This window comes from Stigmatopora nigra, chromosome 20 (assembly GCF_051989575.1).
Source record: "Stigmatopora nigra isolate UIUO_SnigA chromosome 20, RoL_Snig_1.1, whole genome shotgun sequence".
NCBI lineage: Eukaryota > Metazoa > Chordata > Actinopteri > Syngnathiformes > Syngnathidae > Stigmatopora > Stigmatopora nigra.
This window is the reverse complement of record NC_135527.1, coordinates 7,666,073-7,688,859: the sequence shown is the minus strand read 5'-3', so window position 1 is coordinate 7,688,859 and position 22,787 is coordinate 7,666,073. Positions and strand designations below refer to the sequence as shown.

The window sequence follows — 22,787 nt, the reverse complement described above, 5'->3', positions numbered from 1 at the left end:
GGATGCTCGCCTCCCGCCGTCCATCGCTCAGAACTCTCGAAGCTTCCATTAAGGAGGAAAATGGAAAAAGTGACATCAACTATTTGGTGGAGGAAAAAGGATGAAGCCATTCAGGAAGAAAAGATCACGTCACCCCTCAAACGTCGTGGTTGTAATCACATATATTTGCGTCCAGTCACACAAACGATAAACCAAGAATAAACAGGCAAGTGTCGCTTCTATCTACACACGTGGTGAACCATTCCTGTACATTTTTTTTTAAATTGACAAAGAATTGACGTTCCAAAAAGTGGAGCCCATTTGCTGGAAAGAAAGGGAAGAGGAGGAAAATAAAAGCATACAACTACTTTTTGCTCAGCTTGAGGATATAATAGTCTAAAAATCGCCATTATATATATATAAAAAAACGTTTTTTTTTAGTTTAACATGTCCTTCAAAGTGATAAAAAACACTTAATTGAGTCCAAGACGAGAAGGTGGAGGAGTAGGTGCTATTTTTTTTTACCTAAAAAGCAACAACAACAACAAAAAAAGATGATGAAATGAGTTCCTGGAATTTCAGTGTTGATTTCTTCCAATTGGAGTGGGCCAGCAGCCAATGTATTGCCAAATAACTTTGACATCCATCCATATATCCCAGCATGCTTTGTGGCGAGAGGGGGCAAAAAAGACTGGAATTAAGTCATATTATTGTTTTTTTGTTTTAATAATGTAATGGTTGTGGGTGCCATTCCGGCTGAGGAGGACTCCATGTGTCTAGAACATGATGGTGGTCTTCAGGAAAGCCCGAGATTCTGAAGAGAGAAAAAAAAACATTAAAAATTTGCCATATGGGTCAGCACAAGATGTGATACATATAAAATAGTGCATCCGTTAACAGTACATATGAAACATAAACATAAAAAAAGGACTCAAGTATTAAGATACTCATCAGGAATGGGAGGGAAACAGACGGATATAAAGGGGGCGGGTTAAAAATAACCAATGTAGCTCATGTGAGGAACGGTGAGTAGGAAACAACACGTTAGCTTCTTTCACTAACGGATGTCACCTTGGGTGGAGGAAGTGGAGGGCTTGCGTTATGGCGGCCCGTTATGCACGAAATAGAAACACTTTGCAACGTTGGCAGAAAACAATGACACCGCAGGGAAAGAGGAGGCGGGCACGTGTTGGTGGAGGAGAGAGCAGCATCATTTAAGACACACTGTATACTTCAAACTATTCATATATTCCAAATACAAACACACGTATGTTTAAGGCCTATATAAGTATATTGAAAGTTTATATAAGTGCATTTGTATGTTTAAAGCTTGTATAAGTAACCAGCAATGGGCTACATACATATACTACATAGGCCTACATACATATACTACATAGGCCCACATAAATATACTACATAGGCCCACATAAATATACTACATAGGCCTACATACATATACTACATAGGCCTACATACATATACTACATAGGGCTACATACATATACTACATATGCCTACATACATATACTACATAGGCCTACATACAAATACTACATAGGCCCACATACATATACTACATAGGCCTACATACAAATACTACATAGGCCCACATAAGTATACTACATAGGCCTACATAAATATACTACGTAGGCCCACATATATATACTACATAGGCCTACATACATATACTACATAGGCCTACATACATATACTACATAGGCCTACATACATATACTACATAGGCACACATATATATACTACATAGGCCCACATACATATACTACATAGGCCTACATACATATACTACATAGGCCTATATATATATATACTACATTGGCCTACATACATATACTACATAGGCCCACATATATATACTACATAGGCCTACATACATATACTACATAGGCCCACATAAATATACTACATAGGCCCACATAAATATACTACATAGGCCTACATACATATACTACATAAGACTACATACATATACTACATAGGCCTACATACATATACTACATAGGCCTACTTACATATACTACATAGGCCTACATACATATACTACATAGGCGTACATACATATACTACATAGGCCTACATACATATACTACATAGGCCTACATACAAATACTACATATGCCTACATACATATACTACATAGGCCTAGATAAATATACTATATAGGCCCACATATATATACTACATAGGCCTACATACATATACTACATAGGCCTACATACATATACTACATAGGCCTACATACATATACTACATAGGCCTACATACATATACTACATAGGCCTACATACATATACTACATAGGCCCACATAAATATACTACATATGCCTACATACATATATTACATAGGCCTACATACATATACTACATAGGGCTACATACATATACTACATAGGCCTACATACATATACTACATAGGCCTACATACATATTTAGTTGAAATTGTTCATAAGTTGAAATTGTTCATAAGTTGAAATTGTTCAAATTGAAGTGGATTCAGTGCTATATTTTGTATTATAATTTACATTTAAGTCCTATATAAGTATATTGAAGGTTTATATAAGTGTATTTGTATGTTTACGGCTTGTATAAGTAACCAGCATTGGTTTGTACTGATAAAAAACACTTAATAAAATGGAGTTTTTCCCCCCCAAGTGGCACGCTTCTGTCACTTGCAAGAAAATCAGGTCGTTTCCAGCAGGGGGGGTGACGAACTCGCCTTAAAAATCGCGAGCGCGCGTCATCATCCGAATGAAAAATGCTGCTGACCTGCCTCGTTAAAGTCTATCAGCGGGTTGCCGTAAATGTCACGGGGTCTGGCAACGGGGTCGCATTTGTCAACCCGGACCCCCCCTCGCCATACACCCCCCCCCCCCCACCCAGATGCCGTCGACTCTTCATTTTTAGTCTCAACCTTTCCCATAAAAAAAGCTCCCCGCTTCTGTTCAGATTGTAACGACGCATCTTTCTTTGCATTCAGCACTTTTCTCCCCGCTCGTTAATTAAGAACGCGGAAGGTGAGAGGCGAGGGACGCTGCCGTGCGTGTATTAAAATCGGCATAGATGCAAAACGTTTTTTTTATGGCGTGTGTGGGCGAGCGGACGGCGGCAAAAGGGGTCCTACTGGGCCAATCCGCGTTAATGAAATCAGGCATATGCGCGTGTACGTATTTCCGTGCGCTCTCAGGGGAGTGAGGAGGGCGGGACTAAAAAGGGGTTTTAAGAAAAGAAATGGCTAATTACAGTTTTTTCATGTAAAACACAAAAAGAGTGGACAGAGCTACTGCCATTGGCTGCCGCATAAATGGCGCTATCATGGGAAAAAGTTGGATTTTATTTACTACGCGCCATATGATTGCTGCTGCGCAAAGAAGACGAGAGTAGTGCGCAATGGCGCTTAGCTTCGAGGGAACATTGGTCTCAATGTCAGGCAGAACCGAGCACAGCTGGCGTAAGGACGGCGTGCACGTAATCCTGTTATGATATCAAATCACCGCCAGCTAAAGCTGCTTCTTGTAAACACTTGTGTTTGTGTGCGCACTTTTGTGTGTGTGCACCTTGTACGGCTTCGGTGTCTTCCCGGTTCCCGTTCAGTTCTTCCCTCTGATCAGATCCGGTATCTGAAAAAAAAACAGATTTATGACATGTACAGAATTTTTTTCGGGCATAAAACATATGTTAAAATCTCCAAAATGGCGTCTTTTTAGATTTCCAAGCACCTGCCACGTGCAGTGGCTCGGGTGAGGACGAGGGTGAGTGCTTGAGGATGTCCTCCCCCCTCTCCCGGCGCTTGGATTCGAACTCAAGGGCCTCCTGCAGCTTCCTCTTAGCCTTCTTCTCCTTCTTCAGACGTTTCTGGATGGACGCTGGAGGAATAAAATAAAGGCCAATTAGCTTTTTCGTTAGCTAGCTACCGTATTAAGGCTAATAACAACATGAGGGTCATTTTCAAGGATTTCATGTCAATTGTAATGAATAAATAAAGGGCTAAAAGCCAAAATGGAGACCTCGGCTCTGAAGTTCAGAGGTCAGCTGACGTTCCAGACTCTCCCGCATCTCTCGTTCGCGGTAGAGTTCCATTTTCAGCTCCCTTTTCTCCGCCTGGATCTGCTTATCCTGTACCCGGGCGTTGTCCACCGCCATCTTGAGAAGGCCCTGAAGACAGTACATTGTCATCTCTCTATTCATTGACTACTACTAGTACTTCATTGTTACTAACCTGGATGTTAGTGAGGAGCGTTTCCACAGATGATAAACTGTCAGCAAAAAGAATAGGGGCGGGGAAGCCTGCGGGAAGGCCTTGTTCTTCTTCTTCTGCTGTATTATGAGGGGGAATAAGTATGAGTTCAAAGTATGGATGTTATAGATATATGGATCATAACCAACCAGTAGAACTGAAAAGTAAACCAAATGGAGGTAAGTATATCAAAATAGTCCATAAAATCCCACTGTAAATATTTTTTCAAGTCTTAAATACACTGTCACCAGCATCATACTTTTCCCAAGAAGTTCAAGTTGTTTATTAAAGTGTAAAAGTTAATGATGCAGCAGCAGAGGGATCAATTAGACTTGACACAAGTGCATCTTTAGTATTCATATCGTCACGTGAGCTTCTAATTGGCCGGGATTAAAGAAAGCCTGGATTTAAGCGGCCGTACGCGTCACGCTCTATCTGACGATGGAGTTAACTCTACTGTGAAATTAACGCTGATGAAGATGCACTGGAGAGCGCCAACGCCAGCGTTAAGCCCCCATCTAGCCCCTTCGTACTTTAGCTCCTCCCCAGTATGCACTATGGTGGCTTTAATGGGAGCGAACCAGCCGCTATGCTTTTAGCAGAAGGCCTCTTGACCCCTTTTAGCCCCGCCCCATTCATTGAGTGTGCAAGTTTGTTGGGGTATCTGACCTTTGTCCTTTGTCATTTTCTTGATGGAGGCGGCCACATCGGCGTCGGACGAAAGTAGCCCTGAAGAGAGAAAAACGTTATAGTCATCACATTCCTGTGATTGGTCAACAATGTGTAAAGTAATGGAATTGTTAGGGTTGAAACTAGGATCCAGAATAGTAAAATTTTATGATCATAAGTGCATTTTATCGTATTTTCACTACTATAATGCGCACATAAATGTCTTAAATTTTCTCCAAAATAGACAAGGCGCCTTATAATCCAGTGCGCCTTATATATGGACCAAAACTAAAATTGTTGTCGTGAAAATACGGTACTTAAAAGTAAGATGTTATAACTGACCGAGTCTTTCCGGCGAACTGGAGGCGGAGCTACTGGGCTGGGACTGCAAAGGAGTGTTGGTCTCATCCACGGAGGGTGACAACGAAGGACTGTCGCAAACTCGCTCCTACCACAAGAAAACCCACATAATAAAGACACTAAACCCATTGACATGCTTTGGTGGACCCCCAAAAACTGGTTTCACCTTGATTACCGGCGCCCGGTGCACGTGGATCTGCTGAGCTGCGGCGGCCATGTTGGCGATGGTGCTGAGTTGGTTCATCTGTGACATCGCCATGGCAACGGAAGCGGGTGGCAACCCCATGGGCAGGAGTGGGTGAGGCATCATCATAAATGGCAAGTCCAGTCCTGGAAAAAAATGGAAGTTCAGGTACTCATCAATATGCCGGACGTAAATATAAACCGTAATTTCACGACTATAAGGCGCACTTAAAAGTCTGAAATTTTCTCCAAAATAGACAGGGCGACTTATAATCCAGTGTGCTTTATATATGGAGAAAAAAACTAATACTATCAAACATATAGTACTTAAAATGTACTCAAATCTGGATGCATATACTTTTCTCTAATGTATTCTAAGTATATTTAATTTAACAACAAGAACATGTACTTAATTGTACTCAAGTCTGGCTACTTGTACTTGTGCATACTTTTACTACATTTTATCGTATGAGTGTGTACTTTGGATTCAGGAATATGTACTTGTACTACAAGAATGTTTATTTCATTGTACTTGCATAGGCATTTTACATAGTTGTGCACTTATACTTGTACTTCTGTGTACTGTAGTCACATGTATTACAAGTATGTATACTTGCACTATAAATATGTAAGTACTTTTTACGACAAATTTATCTACCAAAATATACAGGGCGCCTTATAATCCAGTGTACTTTATATTTTGAAAAAAAAATTCAAATTTGTCATTCGTTGACAGTGCGCCTTAAAATGCATTGCGTCGTATAGTTGTGAAAATACGATAATTATAAAAAAATCAAAAACAATGAATATATTTCCAAAATAAATATCTTCTGTTGCGTCTTGAGTGACGATGACCCACCATTGAACCCCCCTCTCGTGTTAAATGTCCCACTAATGCACGCTGACAAGGAGTGGGCGGGGTTAAAGATAGAAGGTGAAGCCAAGGTGACATTTTTTTGTGTTGCTTTGGCGTCAACGATTTGAACGATAAACCCCGCCCCAAAACCTCTGACCTGAGGTCTCCCGCCAAGTGAAACAATAAAGCTGATGGCTGTTGTCCTGACGATTGCGGCGAGGCGATAATCAATGAGAGTGTTTGTCACGTCCCGCTGGGTACGTGCGTGTCAAACATATGACTTGCCATCACAAACAATGGTCACTTATATGTGTGTGTGAGTGTGTGTGATGTTGATGAATTGAGTCATTTAGTTGAGTGTCTGCTGATTAATCCGAGCAGAGTGTTAATACAGGAGATGGGAAGGGATTAAATGGCGTACATTAACAAATATTGCCAGCCTTTAACGATACACGCAAATATATTAGATTCCATGAACCATTCAAAGACTAGAAATGGAATACTATGGAGTAGTGGGTGATGTATTATGTTAAATTATTGTTGTGAGGGGATATTATTGTCAAGAGTATATATATATTTATTTTTTTTACTATACTTTGTATGAATGTATTGCATTTTTTTACGGATATATTAAGAATAATTACGCAAGGTTTCAAGTGGGCCGGACCATTTTAGATATATTTAGATTATTTTTTTTATAAATGGATTAAAAGAACTGGATTAAAAGCCCTGAATATCCCGTTTTTTTATAGATCTAAAACAATGTTTATTTTAGCTTTTTAAAAATTTTTTCTGTGTTTTTAGTTTAAAAATCCTTTAATAATTTCCTTTCCCGGACCACACAAAATGATGTGGCGGTCCATATTCGGCCCCCGGGCCGCCACTTGGACACATGTACCATAGTGTGATCATACATACCATATATATTTTTAAACAGAGCAACATAAAATGTCATTTCTTAGTCACATTATTATTAATTTGGCATTATTTATTATTAATTTGGCATTATTTATTATTAATTTGGCATTATTTAGTTTATAAGGAAAAATATACAAATGCCCACTCACTGTTAGCCAGTAGCTGCTGCTGTTGTTGTTGTAGTTGCTGTTGATTGACAGCTCCCATAGCGGAGCCCCGCCCACCTCCTCCTGTCAGGTTCCCCCTGCCGCCTTGGGCTCCGACTGGGGGGCTACTCAGTCGTTCCTTGTCCCAGGAGCATTCGCTTCCTCCTGGATGCGTAAAAAAGAAAAAAACGTCAATTCCCACAAAATTCATCCATCTTCATTGGCCGCCATTAACTGGAATTAGAAGCCGTCTTTCTCTATTATTCAAATGTATGTGTGTGTGTTGGAGATGGATGGACAGCTGGGCTTTTATTTATTTATTTTCCTTTAACACCAGGAGTGTCAACAGATTGGCAGATGTTTTTTTCAGGTTCATTCAGATATATAACCCATGTTTATTTTTGTAGTATTCCTAGCAGGATTTTGGTATTTTTAATAAGAAGGACACAATAGTCCATTTGGCAAGTCAGCATGTGGAAAGGCTACTCTTTTCTTTCTGCCTTCTGCTTTTTGTTTTGTTTCAATAATTCACACAAGAAAATAATGGACTCTTTGTCGAAGGTACGTCGAGCGTGAAGGCACGCACATTTGTGACATGTTGTACATTTAAATGGACGGGGAAGATGTAAGGAGAATTCAATTTGTAGTGCAAAATGGTTGAAACTATTGAAAACAAACTAAAGTTGACGTTAGAGAGGTTTTTTGGCTGTTAAAAATGGGTCAAATCCATTTTTTTCAGGGGAAAGTGTTCTATATCTTGTTATATTTGTGTATTTATACCTTTAAACTTTATATGTACCGAAATTTTTGAGTGTTTTACCCGCGTTAGAGTGCAGGTCGTCATTATCTGACTCATTTCCGTTCTGCAGACTCATCATCATCTTCATCTTGTGTAGCTTCTGGAGTTCGGCCATGGCGGCTGCCGTCAAGCCTAGCAAAAAAACACAAACACAAACATTAGCGACCATGCACGCCCTCCCCATCTCCCCCAGGTGGCGTCACAGAGACCCGACGCCATGACACAGATCTCCAAGTGGTTTTGTCTAAAGTATTTCAGACGCCCCGAGGCCACGTTGTCAGATAGACGACGAAACAAAGTGCGCACGCCCGTGAGCCCGCACACATGTAATACGCACGCACGGTCTTTTGTGCGGGTTAAGATCCCCCGGCTCAGCGCGCTGACCTGGAATTGACTTCTATACACCATAACTAACAGAGTGAGAGCAATGACCTGGTGCGTATGTGTGCCTACATAGCGTTTTGGCACAAAATGGAGGCCAGAATTTGACGGGTGGAAGTCGTGGGACGTACACGGGGGGTGAGATGGAACGATCAATGAGAAGAGAAGGCCTCGACGGCGTTCTCCGTCATGACAATCGATGGTTTTTCCGCTGTGTCCACGGTTACCGAGCATCGACCGGCGCCGCTAATGGCGACGGAGGAACCTTGGGATTAGTCGGCCATTGATTGACGGGTAGACTCAAAGACACCGGCGGGGATCTTTGTAAATATGTGGGTTTTCGTTATATGGCGTCAATGGAGATTGTTTTGAATGAAAACAAGGGAAAAAAATGGAAAAATGTCAAGTTAAGGACTGAAAAGTAAGTCGGGTTTTGGCGACTGGCACAAAAAAAATAAAAAAACACACAGGCCCATTTGGCTTCTCAATATTTGATGGCGAGCGAGGGCGCCGGAGTGACACTTTGAAGAAAACAAACAGCAAAAGAGAGGAATTGCTCTTTGTGTTCTGGATTTAGAAACAGCTATTCTCTCTATTTTATTTTATTTTTTTATGCTCCCACGAGCGCTAAAATCCGGTAGATTTAATGCTCGTGTTCTGGCACTTAAGCCCACCATCTTTTGCTTTTTCTCAGGGAGGATCTCAGGAACTGTTTTTAAAAAAAAATACTTTAAAAACTAATTTTTCGTTGGTCTGGAAAGAAAGATAACTAGTACTAGTGTGAGTGACATCATTGGTTGCTATGTAGAAGCACAAATGGCATATAAGCAGGTGTATGTCAATGTTCCCTCTATTTTTTTCATGTAAAACATGCTGTAAAACACGAAAAACTAAAAAAAAAAAAAAAATACAATAAAAAAAAGTTTAGATTTTATTTACTGCACGCCATATAATTGCTGCTGCGCAGAGAAGATGAGTTTTTCAAGTTAAATGCAGTATAAAAACGTCAATAGTTGATTATTAGTATAATATAATTCTGCTTCTATGAAAATACACTAAGAAATTAGATTTTTACTAATTCTCTTACCAACTAAAAGTATTCTTTGTGCGCTGCTACGATTTTTTTAGCGAGTCTAAGCTGTTGCGAGTAAGAAAACAAGGGTAGCCATTCAACTATTTAGTGTGCACATGAATTAACAAGTCAAATGAAGGCTACAAAGAGTACTTTCAAAAAGGTTAACATGCCTCGAATCTTGTCAGATTAGCAATAAGGACTTTTCTTTGCCTGTACACTAGGAGTCGGAACCTTTTTAACAGAGAGAGCCATAAACAATTAATATTTTCAATTGTTATTAATTAAGAGCCATACTCAGAATTGACTAGAAGTAAAAAATACATGAAAATGTGTGTATTTTTAGTCATTTCACTGTCTTTAAAGTAGAAAAATACTCTGAATTATGTTGACAAAATTGTTACCATGATGCTAATCAATGAGAGGCATAAATTCAATTAAAATAAATATAACGCACATAAATATTAATTAAAAACTAAAAGATTAAAGCAACTCTACTACATAGTGTCCAGATTTTATCTCACAATTTAGCAAAGAGCCACATGTGGCTCCCGAGCCATAGCTCCCCTCCCCCTATACTACACACCCAGGTGAGTTAAACCAGACTAAAAACAAAAGACAACATTTAACCACCCTGACCCAGAGCACCTATTTCCCAACCCCTATGATAAACGTCCATCTGCGATTGGCCGACACCACCCGATCGTAAACAAGAAGCAGTATCCCCCGGCAACCGGGGGCATCTCCTTGGACGGCGGACCCGAGCGAATACGCGTGTGTACTAATGAGCGATCATAAGCAAGCAAATGTTTTCATTGGGATCAGCTAATGTTAGCCAAACATGGCTATTGTAAAAAGGCACACATACCTTGTGTTTACGTATGTGTGTGTGTCATTAGTATGCCACCATGAGCCGTGTCCATATGTCACTAAACGCCAGCATGTTTTATTAATCCTACAACCAGGACGGAATGAGGCGACGGGGAAGAGGAACTTGGATGAGAGGAGAATGCAGGGGAGGGAGAGATGGACAGATGGAGGAGTGGGACCCTGGAGACCAGTCATTCATCACACCAGCGTGCTGCCTTGCACTCGTTCACCCTCAATTCCTTCCTCTTTCATCCCTCCATCTCTCCCGCCACCTGCCTATGACGGGTTTTCGCACATCTGGCTAACTTTTAGTCTTTTATATGTTGTAAAAACGGGAAACCGTATTTTCGTGACTATAAGGCGCACCGCTATATAAAGCGCACCCACAATGAATGACATTTTTTTCCATATATAAGGCGCACTGTCTATTTTGGAGAAAATTTAAGTCTTTTAAGTGCACCTAATAGTCGTGAAAATACGGTAAATAAAAAGATTCTAACCAGTGTGAGAGAGTAGGTTGGGGGATAGTAGGCCTGGGTGAAGTAGTCGAGGGCTTTCTTGGATCCCGGTGCCGGAAGAACAACGTTTGGGAGGGCGACCTGGGCGGGAGCTGTGAGTGGGAGACAGAAAAGAAGAAAAAAATTAGGGTTTTACATTTTAAAAAATCATTCAAATGTAATATACAGGGTGTGTCAAAAAAGTACTCACTTTTGGAATAAAATGTACTCAGTTTTAGAATAAAATGTACTCAGTTTTAGATTAAAATGTACTCAGTTTTAGAATAAAATGTACTCACTTTCAGAATGACCAGAAAACCTTTAGTGAGTACATTTTATTCTGAAGTGAGTACATTTTATCCTAAAAGTGATTACATTTCATTCTAAAAGTGAGTACATTTTATTCTAAAAGTGAGTACATTCATTTTATTCTAAAAGTTAGTACATTTTCTTCTAAAACCGAGTACATTTTATTCTAAAACTGAGTACATTATATTCTAAAAGTGAGTACATTTTACTATAAAAGACACCCTGTATATCGATATATAAACAACCGTGAAAGCAAGATGGTTGACACCTGAGCGCGAAAACCAAAACGGGTTAGCTCACGGCGGGGTGGCTCACGCTAACAGATGGCCTCGCAAAGTCATTTAGAGCGAGTGGACCACGGTGGCAAAAAAAAAAACCCAGAAAAAAAGAAAAAAAATGGCCGACACGAGGAGAGTTTTGAGGCCGAGCCCACTGGGATGCGAGTGGGTGTTAAAAGAAGACACATTTTCAGTGTGAAACCAAGCTTGCCATCCCTCTGAACTTGGGTTCACCTCGTGGCGGCACGCTACGCCACAGGGGGTCGAACCTACGGGCCGTGGAAGGGACACAAAATCTTAAATCAATAGAAAAAGATAGGAAAAGTCAGCTGAAATATCCAGAAATGTCCAAATTTCTACTTTAGCAGCAGATTAACATAGCGTGTAGAAAAAGACACCCGATATAGCTTTCTCATTTGACTTCTTTGTTCTTTGTGTGTGTCCCGTAGGGTTGCCATATGTCGGGTATTAATCCTCACCGACGGTCCACTCGCTTTTCCCGTACTCGGTCGGCTTTCTAACAAAGAGCACGCCAACACGAACGCCACACGCACGCCACACGCATGTTGACCTACATTCGGCGGCTAACACTTCACCTGAGTGCATTGAAAGCCTTAAAGAAGAGATTGGTCGCAGCGGAAATGACATGCCGATCCGTCCGAGTGAGACTTTCAACCCCCCAACCTGAATAGCCGTTTCTACGGCAACGGAGACTGGATCGATACTTCGTCATCGGCTCTGATGGCCGGTCGGGGTCGGCAACGGCGTGGCGGTGAATAAGCACGAACGGGCTGAAGCGCTTGACGGATTGATTTAGCGACTGACGGGCAGAGGTCAGGCGCGCAGTTTATCAAAGGCGGCGGCGGTCAATATGTAAGGACGGCGCTCTTTAGCTGCCGTCTTTCATTTTTTTTCTCGTAGAATTGACTTCGGGGCAATGCAATTGCGCAATACTCTCATCTTCTCTGCGCAGCAGCTATCAAAAGGTGCGTAGTAAATAAAATTCAAACTTTTTTTAGCCTTTTCCCCATAATGGCGCCATTTATGTGGGAACCAATGGTAGTAGCTCTGTCCACTCTTATGTTTTTCATGTTTTAAAACATGTTTTACATGAAAAATTAGAGGGAATATTGACATTTACCTGCTTATGGCAGGTGTTATACTGGTGTACCCATGGCGACCAATCATGTTGCTCATAATGGTACACAGGGAGGTTGTCTTTTTGCCCAGACCAATGAAAAATTAGAGGGAACATTGCTTTGGGGACCCCAGAATTGGGAGGAATTCAATTTAGGGTTTGTTTTGATATCCAATAAGACTTGTTAATTGATATTTACTTAGAGATACACTAACGAAAATCCTTCATCTCCTGGCACTGTAAGAGAGATAGATGTTTACTTCTCTGATTGGACAGACGAATGACTTCACTGGAAGGCGGGCATGGCGGGCGATTACGGTTATTGACTGATAAGCGAAGTAGAGCGAAAATAATTGGAGGAGGGAAGGATAAAAATACCACCTTCGGAGAAAGAATGGGGAAGTGGAATTGACTGATGATGACACGCCTCCCTGGCTGCTTGCCCAAGATTCAGTCGTCCATCCTATGTCACCCAACAGGTGTGCTAGTGAGGCCAAAACAGCCTTGCATATTTAACAAGGCATTAAATATTGAAGATCCAACTCACACACCATCGCTGACAAGACAAGTCGTGCAGGTTGATGGGTTTGATATCCCAATGCCAGATGTACAATGTTAGCATTTAAAAGTCAAAAGGGCATTTTTTCTTGCATTAAAAGCGGTTGGAAGTTACTAATGTGGGATCATCATAGTACCATGACAAGGGATTGGACCAGAAAGGGTTTGGACCAAAAAAGGGATTGGACCAGAAACGGTTTGGACCAGAAAGGGTTTGGACCAGAAACCGTTTGGACCAGAAACAGATTGGACCAAAAAAAGGGATTGGACCAAAACCGGATTGGACCAAAAAAGGGATTGGACCAGAAACGGTTTGGACCAGAAAGGGTTTGGACCAAAAAAGGGATTGGACCAGAAACGGTTTGGACCAGAAAGGGTTTGGACCAGAAACCGTTTGGACCAGAAACAGATTGGACCAAAAAAGGGATTGGACCAAAACCGGATTGGACCAAAAAAGGGATTGGACCAGAAACGGTTTGGACCAGAAAGGGTTTGGACCAAAAAAGGGATTGGACCAGAAACGGTTTGGACCAGAAACGGTTTGGACCAGAAACGGTTTGGACCAGAAACGGTTTGGACTAGAAACCGTTTGGACTAGAAACGGTTTGGACCAAAAACGGTTTGGACCAAAAACGGTTTGGTCCAAAAACGTATTGGTCCAAAAACGTATTGGACCAAAACCGGATTAGACCAAAACCGGATTCAACCAGAACATATTGGACATCTAGCAACCATTGAGCTAATTGCATTTGTAATGTTGACGTATTTGTATATAAAAGTCCTACCCAGACCTAGAAACAAAACCTCTTGGGATTTAACTGTAGTTAAATTCTCCGCCCCCCCGCTATTCCCGTTTACCTGCCACCCCCCCCCCCCCCATCCCCACCACATCCCCTTGGCTCTTAAGTCAGTGTAATGTAAATGATGTGCCATCGATCGCCTCTGACAGTGCAAGGACGCTCACCTCACCTCGCCTCATCTCTCCTACCGCCCCCATCTTTTAACTCTCTCTCTCTTTCTCTCTCCCAGCGCCTGTCATCTTCGATCCCTACGTGTTGTTCCTCTCGCCATCACTTAAGTCCTCCCTCGCTCTTCACCACCGCCATCTTTTATCTCAGTCAGCGATACCAACTAGAAAATCAAAAGGGAAAAATAGCCATAAAAGTCAAAGTCCTCACATAGTTTCCCCACTTTTTTTTTCACTCTCCCCCTCTTCCATGACATTCCCGTCCGCCTCGGAGGGTGTCGTCGTCCTCCTTTTTTCTGCTGAGTCGGTGTTTCACACACACGCCACAGCTGTCTAGAGACAAGCGAGGATAAGGGGGGGGTGTAGTGAGGCATTATTGGATTGTCCGTGTCCTCTATTTGGATAAGGAGACGGGAAGCAGCAAAGCACAAAGGACAACGGGAATAAAACGTCGAATTATTGTCGTCAATTCATGTGTGTGTGTGTAGGTTTCAACATGTGCTTTCTGCCTGTACACATACAGTCAGAAGGTAAGGCCTGAATCCTACAATAAGTCCAGTTTTATGACTGGTGTATAACACCGACAGCTGAATCAATATTAGTATAGGCTGGGTCACAGTGGACACATACACACACATACACACACGTTTTTCTTATAGTGCTGTCATAACCAAACGTTACTTATCCAAGAATATATTGTTGTTGTTGATTTACGCATACTGGAGCCATTTTTAGGGAGTTGGGAAACATCCTGTGCTATTTGTCTATTCGCATATTCCAACCATATTTGGGATTCTCATCTTTATGGGCTTTTAAAGTTTAATATATCAAAAATGGTGGTATAGAAGCATAAGACACACGCCTAAGGTCAAGGGTCATCTCATAAAGTAGGCAAGGGTTGTAAGGATTTACAATACGGAACTAATGGCGACCAGTTCTAAGGTGGTTTTCACTTTTTAGGACACAGTCGCCATTTCACAGTCTGTTAAAAGTATTTGTTCATCAAGTTGATGAACTTTATACGCATTTAAATGAAGTTGGGGGCCAGTCCCGGAAGAGGAAAAGGTCGACAGGAACGTTCCGCTCCAAAAGACAAACGTAATTCACATCAGGTGACACCGGCAGAGTCGTCAAGAGGCGCTACACCAGCAGATGTGTCATTCCGCATTAAAGACAAAATGGCCAGCTCAAAAATCCACAAAGATGTCAAGACTTCCTTCATGTTGGAGGTCACTGAGAAATCTCACTTCTAGATTCCACAGCCAATCTGTACTCCCTTAAAAAATGGATCCTAAACTTCAGGTTAAATAAACAATTCCAGGTAGAGCGGACTTTAAACTCCTGTTTTAATTTGTCATGATAGAGTCGATAAAAACGGAAATATTCCCCATTTTAATTTGCTAAAAAGGAAAAGCTGCTCTAAACGAGTACACGAAAACAAACGGGGATAATAGCAAGGCATTCCATCTAACTTTACATAGCGACCTGTGGATGGGCGGGGCTCCAAAAACTACAAACGTGGCTGAGATTTGTTCAAAATCCCTTAAGAATGCAAACAACAACAAGAGTTGGAGTGAGCAAAAAAAATCAGAGAGGGTTAAATAAAGATCTCGGGATCGAACAGGGATTCATGAAGCACATTCAGTCCACTCCAATGCAGAAATGAGTCAAAAATTCAGTTTTGCATGATTTTAAGAAATCCCTGACATATTTCCAATGCAAAAATGAGTCAAAAATTCAGTTTTCCATGATTTTAAGAAATCCATGACATAATTCCAATGCAAAAATGAGTCAAAAATTTAGTTTTTCATTATTTTAAGAAATCCCTGACATATTTCCAATGCAAAAATGAGTCAAAAATTCAGTTTTCCATGATTTTAAGAAATCCATGACATAATTCCAATGCAAAAATGAATCAAAAATTTAGTTTTTCATTATTTTAAGAAATCCCTGACATATTTCCAATGCAGAAATGAGTCAAAAATTCAGTTTTTCATGATTTTAAGAAATCCCTGAGATATCTCCAATACAAAAATTAAGTTTTGCATGATTTTAAGAAATCACTGACATATCTCCAATGCAGAAATGAGTCAAAAATTCAGTTTTTCATGATTTTAAGAAATCCATGACATAATTCCAATGCAAAAATGAATCAAAAATTTAGTTTTTCATTATTTTAAGAAATCCCTGACATATTTCCAATGCAGAAATGAGTCAAAAATTCAGTTTTTCATGATTTTAAGAAATCCCTGAGATATCTCCAATACAAAAATTAAGTTTTGCATGATTTTAAGAAATCACTGACATATCTCCAATGCAGAAATGAGTCAAAAATTCAGTTTTTCATGATTTTAAGAAATCCATGACATATTTCCAATGCAAAAATGAGTCAAAAATTCAGTTTTGCATGATTTTAAGAAATCTCTTAGACATCTCCAATGCAGAAATGAGTCAAAAAATCAGTTTTGCATGATTTTAAGAAACCTCTGAGATATCTCCAATACAGAAATGAGTCAAAAATTCAGCTATACATGATTTTAAGAAATCCCTTAGACACCTCCAATGCAGAAATCAGTCAAAAATTCAGCTATACATGATTTTTTTTAAATCCCTGACATATAAAACAAAAAACAGGCTAACAATAACATTTTTTAACCACTGGTGCCAAGATTGCACTATAAATGCCAAAATAATGTAACTACAACAACCCTACACAAAAAAACTGACACGCCCCAATGAATAGATGGCCTAAATCAAATAGACAAGAGACGTATTATGAGCCGGCGTTCCGCCTGGCTCTAGATAGAGTCCCCTTCCCTAACAATAGTTTTTCCATCCATCTATCTATCTATCGCTCCTTGATTTTTCCCAACTAGGCTGACGCCAAAGCAACTTTCCCAAGTGGACAAGAGAGCAGCTGGAGCATGAAATCTCACATAAAAGAAGAAGACAAATGAATGAGGCAAAATGACACGGCGCTTTCGCGCTCTGAACGGCGAGAGGGCGAGGGGCGAGGGGGGCGGGCGGGAGAATGCCGGGCGAGCAGGTCACCGCCAAGTGGGGGGATTTTTTTTTCTCTCCAACTAGAAAGAAACAGACACCAATGTCATTGTTTTCATTGTCTAATTCCGAGCGCAGACGAGGAGGCGAATCCGAAGGGATTGGGGGAGGAGGCGGAAATATGAGACCTGAGTAGCCATTCACATTCTTTGCCTTCAATTTAGACACTTGTGAGCTTGTTACACTGATATTATTCCACTGTTTGTGTCCATGCCATAACAGAATAGCTCCCATGTACACATTTAGCTTCTACAAGGACAAAAAAAACTAAATCAGAAGGTAGAATGTGTTAAAGTGGCGGTTGGGGGGCCAAATTTGGACCGCTACATCATTTTGTGGGGCCGGGAAAGTCAATCATGAGTGCTGATTTTCTGTTTTAAGAGAAAAATTCAAATTAAGAGTTAGGTTTTAAATAAACAGGAGTATATATGTACATATAATGATTAATGCTTACATATATAATAACATCCCGAATAACGCCAACATTTTTTTCTCGATGCAAATGAAGAGTATATTAAATTTCCTGATTTTTTTCCCCCTTTTAAATTGTTTATTGTAATTTTTTAAATATTTTTCTGTCTTTTTAGTTCAAGAATCAAAAAATATATACATAAATTTAAAAAGTTAAAATAAACATTGTTTTACATCTATAGGAACCGGAATATTCAGGCCTTTTAATCCAATTATAAAAAAAATAATCTAAATATTATATCTAAAATGCTCCTTGTGCTACGGCAACAAACTTTCCCCCCTGCTTATTTCCGACAAAAATATTTATCTACTAGCCTATAGTTTGATATTCCCCAAAAAATGGCTGTCATTTTGGAGACAAACGTGCAAATTCTTGCTTACATGGACGCTCCAACCGTCTCGTAAAGCGCAATAAAGGCAAAAGGCGCGCACACGGAGGACGTATTATTGCCAGATTTATGGCGTGTCTATTTGTGTGTGTGTGGCTTTTATAGGAGGTGTAAATTTGGCCGGCGGCATTGTTTTTATCAGCATATTTGCAAGCTGTTTAGCCAACGGTGCAGATGTCACCATTACGACTGGCACGGCGTATACACACACACACACAATTTGACCAAAAAAAAATACACCAGGGATTACACACAAGTGTATCGTTTTCGAATATAAGTTCACCTGGTGGATCTGTTTTAAAGTCTATGTAGGTTTGACATCTTTGCACTCTTTCTTCATTGGCTGCCATTGGTTTGGTTTCTTTGAAGCCCCCCCCTTTTAGCCCCCGTGGCCCTAGCCAATTACGCTGTGTTTGTCCACCAGTTTTCAATAAAAACACCCCCCTTTTTTGGGTCCTCGGTCCACTCATGTCGTCCTTTTCCGCCTTCTCGGCGCTCTCCTTTTTCATTTTTAATTAACTTCTTTTGTAAGTTGAAAGCGACCCCCTACTCGTACACACATGTTTAAGTGGAGGTTAAACAGGCTATTTACATTTCAGTTACAGGCAGATAACATATTAATGATTAATGAGGTTGGAGATGACTAAAATGGTGCTCATTTTATTTAGGGGTTAAATTAAGATGGAGTATTTTATTCAGATTGTAAATATTTTTGTTTAGATTTTTTTTTAATAAATGGATTAAAGGCCCTGAATATTCAGTTTTTGATAGATCTAAAAACAATGTTTATTTTAGCTTTTTTTAAATATATTTTTAGATTTTACACAATTATTTTTGACCTAAAAACACAGAAAAATTGATTAAAAAATTGTCAATTATTGATTTAAAAGGGAGAAAATCAGGAAATATAATATACATCTTTACTCTTCATTTGAATTTTTCACCTAAAACAGAAACTCACCACTAATAATTGACTTTCCGGGGCCACACAATACAATGCAGCGGTCCAGATTTGGCCCCTAGACCACCACTTTGCCACCCATGTATCAAAGCATCTAAACAAAAAATATTTCTTTTCACTTAATCCAGTATCGGCAAAATAATCATGTCTAACGAAAGCTTCACTCTAGAAAAACTTGTAAGGGCAAAACTTTTCAAAGATGTCAGGGAGCCCACATCAGTTCAGGGACGCACCCAAATAATTGCAGCTGAAATCAATTAAAAAGCTTTAAAAAAAACTACCACGTGTACTTACCCGCGTCCTATCCAACAGACAGCGTGTCATTAAACATGACAGAGGCGTGTACACATCCGACAAACTTTATCCCTTCTTTTGTGCGCCTTGGCTTGTTTATCATTTATGTGTGTGTGGGCTTGTCACAAAAAAAACCACCCAAGTACTATGTTATTAATCAAAACGTATAATAAGCCATTAAAAAGACGTCACCGTGATTAGAATAATAACAGTGGTGGATGAGGACGTTTTTTTTGCGTTTTTGGTTTAACTGCCAAAGTCCGGCGAATACAGTTGATTTTTTGAGGGGGGTTTTATTGTTTTCACGGTAAAGGACGATGGGTGACAATATGAAGACGGATGGATGGGCTTGGGTGGGTCTGGATGGAGATGTATGTTTATTACCCAAACACAACCACACAGAGAGAGAAAAAATAAAGTGGGTGCGTGGTTGTGACGGGTTGTCACCGCATCATCAAGCTGACTGTAATTTTCTACTCAGAGTGAACAATGATGGTAGGTTTTGGGGGTGCTTTTTCTTTCTCTGTTTTTGACTTATTGGTGTCAGCCATAGATCAGTGGGATGGGCAGCAGGTAAATAAAAAAAATATGTATATATTTTGGGGAAAAAATGTAGTCTGGGACTTTTGGGCGTTACTATAGACAATAAGTCAGGAACCTATTGTACAAAAAGAGTCATAAACAAGTCATATTTTCAAATATTATTCCTTGAGAGGCATACTTGGAATTAAAAAGTAAAAATACATGAAAATGTGAGTATTTTTTAGTAATTTCACCACTTTGAAAGTCAAAAAAAATATTTTGACATTATTTCACTGTTGCTAATCAATGAGTATCAATGAGAGAATGCATATAGAAGAGTCTAATGAAGAAAAATTATGATTTAAAAAGACGGAGAGCCTTATTAAAAGAGCCACATATGACTCCCGAGTCATAAGTTCCCTACCCCTGCTCTAAACAAAAAAATATATAATTATTTTTAAAGATATCTTGCCGATACCACTTCAATACCCATAAATTTAGACCAGTAAAAATGTTAAAAAAGGTAGCAAGAAGATTGCTAAAGGAAAAAGTGTCGGAGTTAACGGAAAAGGGTGACTTGCGATGGTGAGATTACCTGGCGGACAAGCGGAAAAGCACTGTGACGTTCCCTAATGCCATTTTCAAACCAATCTGCTAAGTGCACATAAGTGAGAGTGTACGCATGTGTGTGTTTGTGTGTGTTTGCGGGCATCAAATAATCTTGTTGCTGACGACAACATTCTGCTACCTGCTCCTCCACCTGCATTGTGTACCAGGGTTAGGGAACGTACGACTCGAGAGCCATATGTGGCTCTTTCCATGGATTAATATGGCTCTTCACTAACCTATGATGTAAAATATTACTATCTCATTAATACTGATTGATTAGCAACAGCATAATAATGTTGTCAAAAGAAATTAGAGACTTATTGTGATTAAAAAGTGGTGAAATGACAATTTTAGTTTTAAAAATCGCACATTATTATATATTTTTACTTTTAAATTCGGAGAATGGCTCTTTTAGAAATAACATTCGAAAATAATATAGTTTATAGCTCTCTCTTTTAAAAAAGTTGACCCAAAATGTCATCCACAAGTAGAAAAGAGCTTTTCCTTCTTGTTATCAGACAATTTTCTTCCAAAAAATGACCATGATTAGTTACGAAAAACAAATTCAGCCGCATCCCTTTAAAAACCTGACTTCACCCGACCTTCTACTCCACTCTATCCATTTACTTATGCCCCGCCCACTCGTTCAACCCCCATCCTGGCGCCGAACATGGCCCCCTCGCCATCTCCTCCCTCAAAATGTCACCTCAGGAACAAGACTTAAGTGCCTGATTTTAAACATGTATAGCCATGTGGTAACCCCCCCTACTCACCTACACACAGTTGAAAAAGCCAATTTCTAACTTTGGATACTTCTCAAGAACGCCATAAGCAATTCTATGATCCATATCTATTGACAACTTCCATTTATTTCTTGATCAACACCAAAAACAAAGATAAATGGGTTTATTTTTGGGGGTGTCAACTTTTTTCTAGCTTCTAAAAATGGTACTTTTAAGCATACTGCTTTAGTTCTAAGAAATACTACCCGAAATATTTACAACACACATACTTAAAATGTACATCCAGATAAGAAGCGCCCAAAATAACACTTGACATCACCCCCCGTCTCTCGCTATTCACTCATTGGTCGGTTTGTTCTCATCTGAAGGACAAAAGCTCAAGTTGACAAAAATCAAACGTCATTTTTCAACTTTTTTTTCTATCCTAGAGAAGACCAAACCCCCGTTGAGAGTTGTTCTTTCTTTTGAACATTTCCCCCCCTTTTTCCCCAGCATGTGAAAAGAGGCTGGGCAACGGCGAGGGGTCACCGTAGGAATGTCAATATGATTTGAAAAGCGGGGGGCGGTGTGTATTCAGCAACAATGGCTCCCCAGCTGTGTTTTTGCATGTGCATTCGCATGATTCGTTATTACATCTGACGTGCGCCGCTGGGAATTTTCTCGAGCGCAAAAGATGCTTTTGGAACATTTAGAACTTTTTAACTAGGACGAAAAAGTAAAATACTACTACTGACTTACCTGGCACTGGTGCAGTCTTGGTAGAGAACCTCAAAGTCCTTCCTAGAGATCAGCTTGCAACGGTTGACTCCGGGTTGGATTGCGCCTAAGCCGCGTAGGACTCGAACCTGCTCCACGGTGCACACCACTGGGGCGATGTCCAGCCGCTTCAGCTTGGTGTAGACAGTGTGGAGACCCCCTACCAAGTGCTTTAAGAAGAGGTCAAACACCTGAGGCAAGCAAATGAGCTCCTGACCCGGGGCCCCGAAGCTCGCCACCTTCACCCCGTGCACCTCCACTAGTTTACACTCGCCACACGGCACCGGGGTAGACGGATTCGGGATCGAGCCCGGGGGAAGGGAAGGGGCCGGGCCGTTACCAGAGACGGGTAGGAACCCTGCCAGTGAGGGTCCGGCGCTTAAACGCGGGGATGGCGAGTGAGGGTTGCCGTGCGGAGGGCTGGGGGCTGCCGCCGAAGAGTGCGGCGTCTCGGGCGGCGTGCGGTAGAGCGCCGCCGGAGTGGGAGCGCTGGATGCCGCCACCAGGAGGGAGGGGGAGCCGGGGAGCGACATGCTAAGCGGGAGTGTCCTGTTTTTGTTTTGCCTGAAACCCGCTAGGGTTAGGGTCCGTCCCCCCTGCACGCCAAGCCTTAGCGCTCGGAGTCGTCCGCGTCTCTATCGGCGAGTGCAAACTACTGGGATGCCGAGTCCGACTCGGGGATGGCCACGCCCCCTGTAGCTCTGAGCGATGCTAAGCGAAACCAATTAGAGAAAAGAGGGTGCCTGTGA

General features: G+C 40.8%; 1 protein-coding gene across 2 annotated transcripts; it reads right to left on the bottom strand.

Moving 5' to 3' along the window:
• Positions 1-143: 143 nt before the first annotated feature.
• Positions 144-22,674, bottom strand: LOC144213521 (dachshund homolog 1-like). Of its 2 annotated transcripts, none has more exons than XM_077742027.1 (12): positions 22,021-22,674; positions 10,987-11,096; positions 8,185-8,295; positions 7,368-7,529; positions 5,428-5,591; positions 5,244-5,349; positions 4,902-4,961; positions 4,215-4,312; positions 4,003-4,150; positions 3,715-3,861; positions 3,553-3,615; positions 144-793 (listed from the first exon to the last, which is right to left on the bottom strand). In XM_077742027.1, exons 1-12 carry the CDS (start codon positions 22,569-22,571, stop codon positions 756-758), a joined length of 1,758 nt encoding a protein of 585 aa, XP_077598153.1. In that variant the 5' UTR covers positions 22,572-22,674; the 3' UTR covers positions 144-755. The 2 variants fall into 2 exon arrangements, with proteins under 2 accessions (XP_077598153.1, XP_077598154.1); XM_077742028.1 differs by having other exon boundaries at positions 4,215-4,309.
• Between the last annotated feature and the right edge of the window lie 113 nt (positions 22,675-22,787).

Bases quoted from the DNA above. Each gene is read 5' to 3' on its own strand.
- LOC144213521 (XM_077742027.1), bottom strand. From the start codon at position 22,571: ATGTCGCTCCCCGGCTCCCCCTCCCTCCTGGTGGCGGCATCCAGCGCT. The intron at 4,151-4,214 runs GTTAGTAACAAT...TACTGTCTTCAG, and splicing joins CGCTCCTCACTAACATCCAG to GGCCTTCTCAAGATGGCGGT. The intron at 3,862-4,002 runs GTCTCCATTTTG...TTATTCCTCCAG, and splicing joins CTCTGAACTTCAGAGCCGAG to CGTCCATCCAGAAACGTCTG.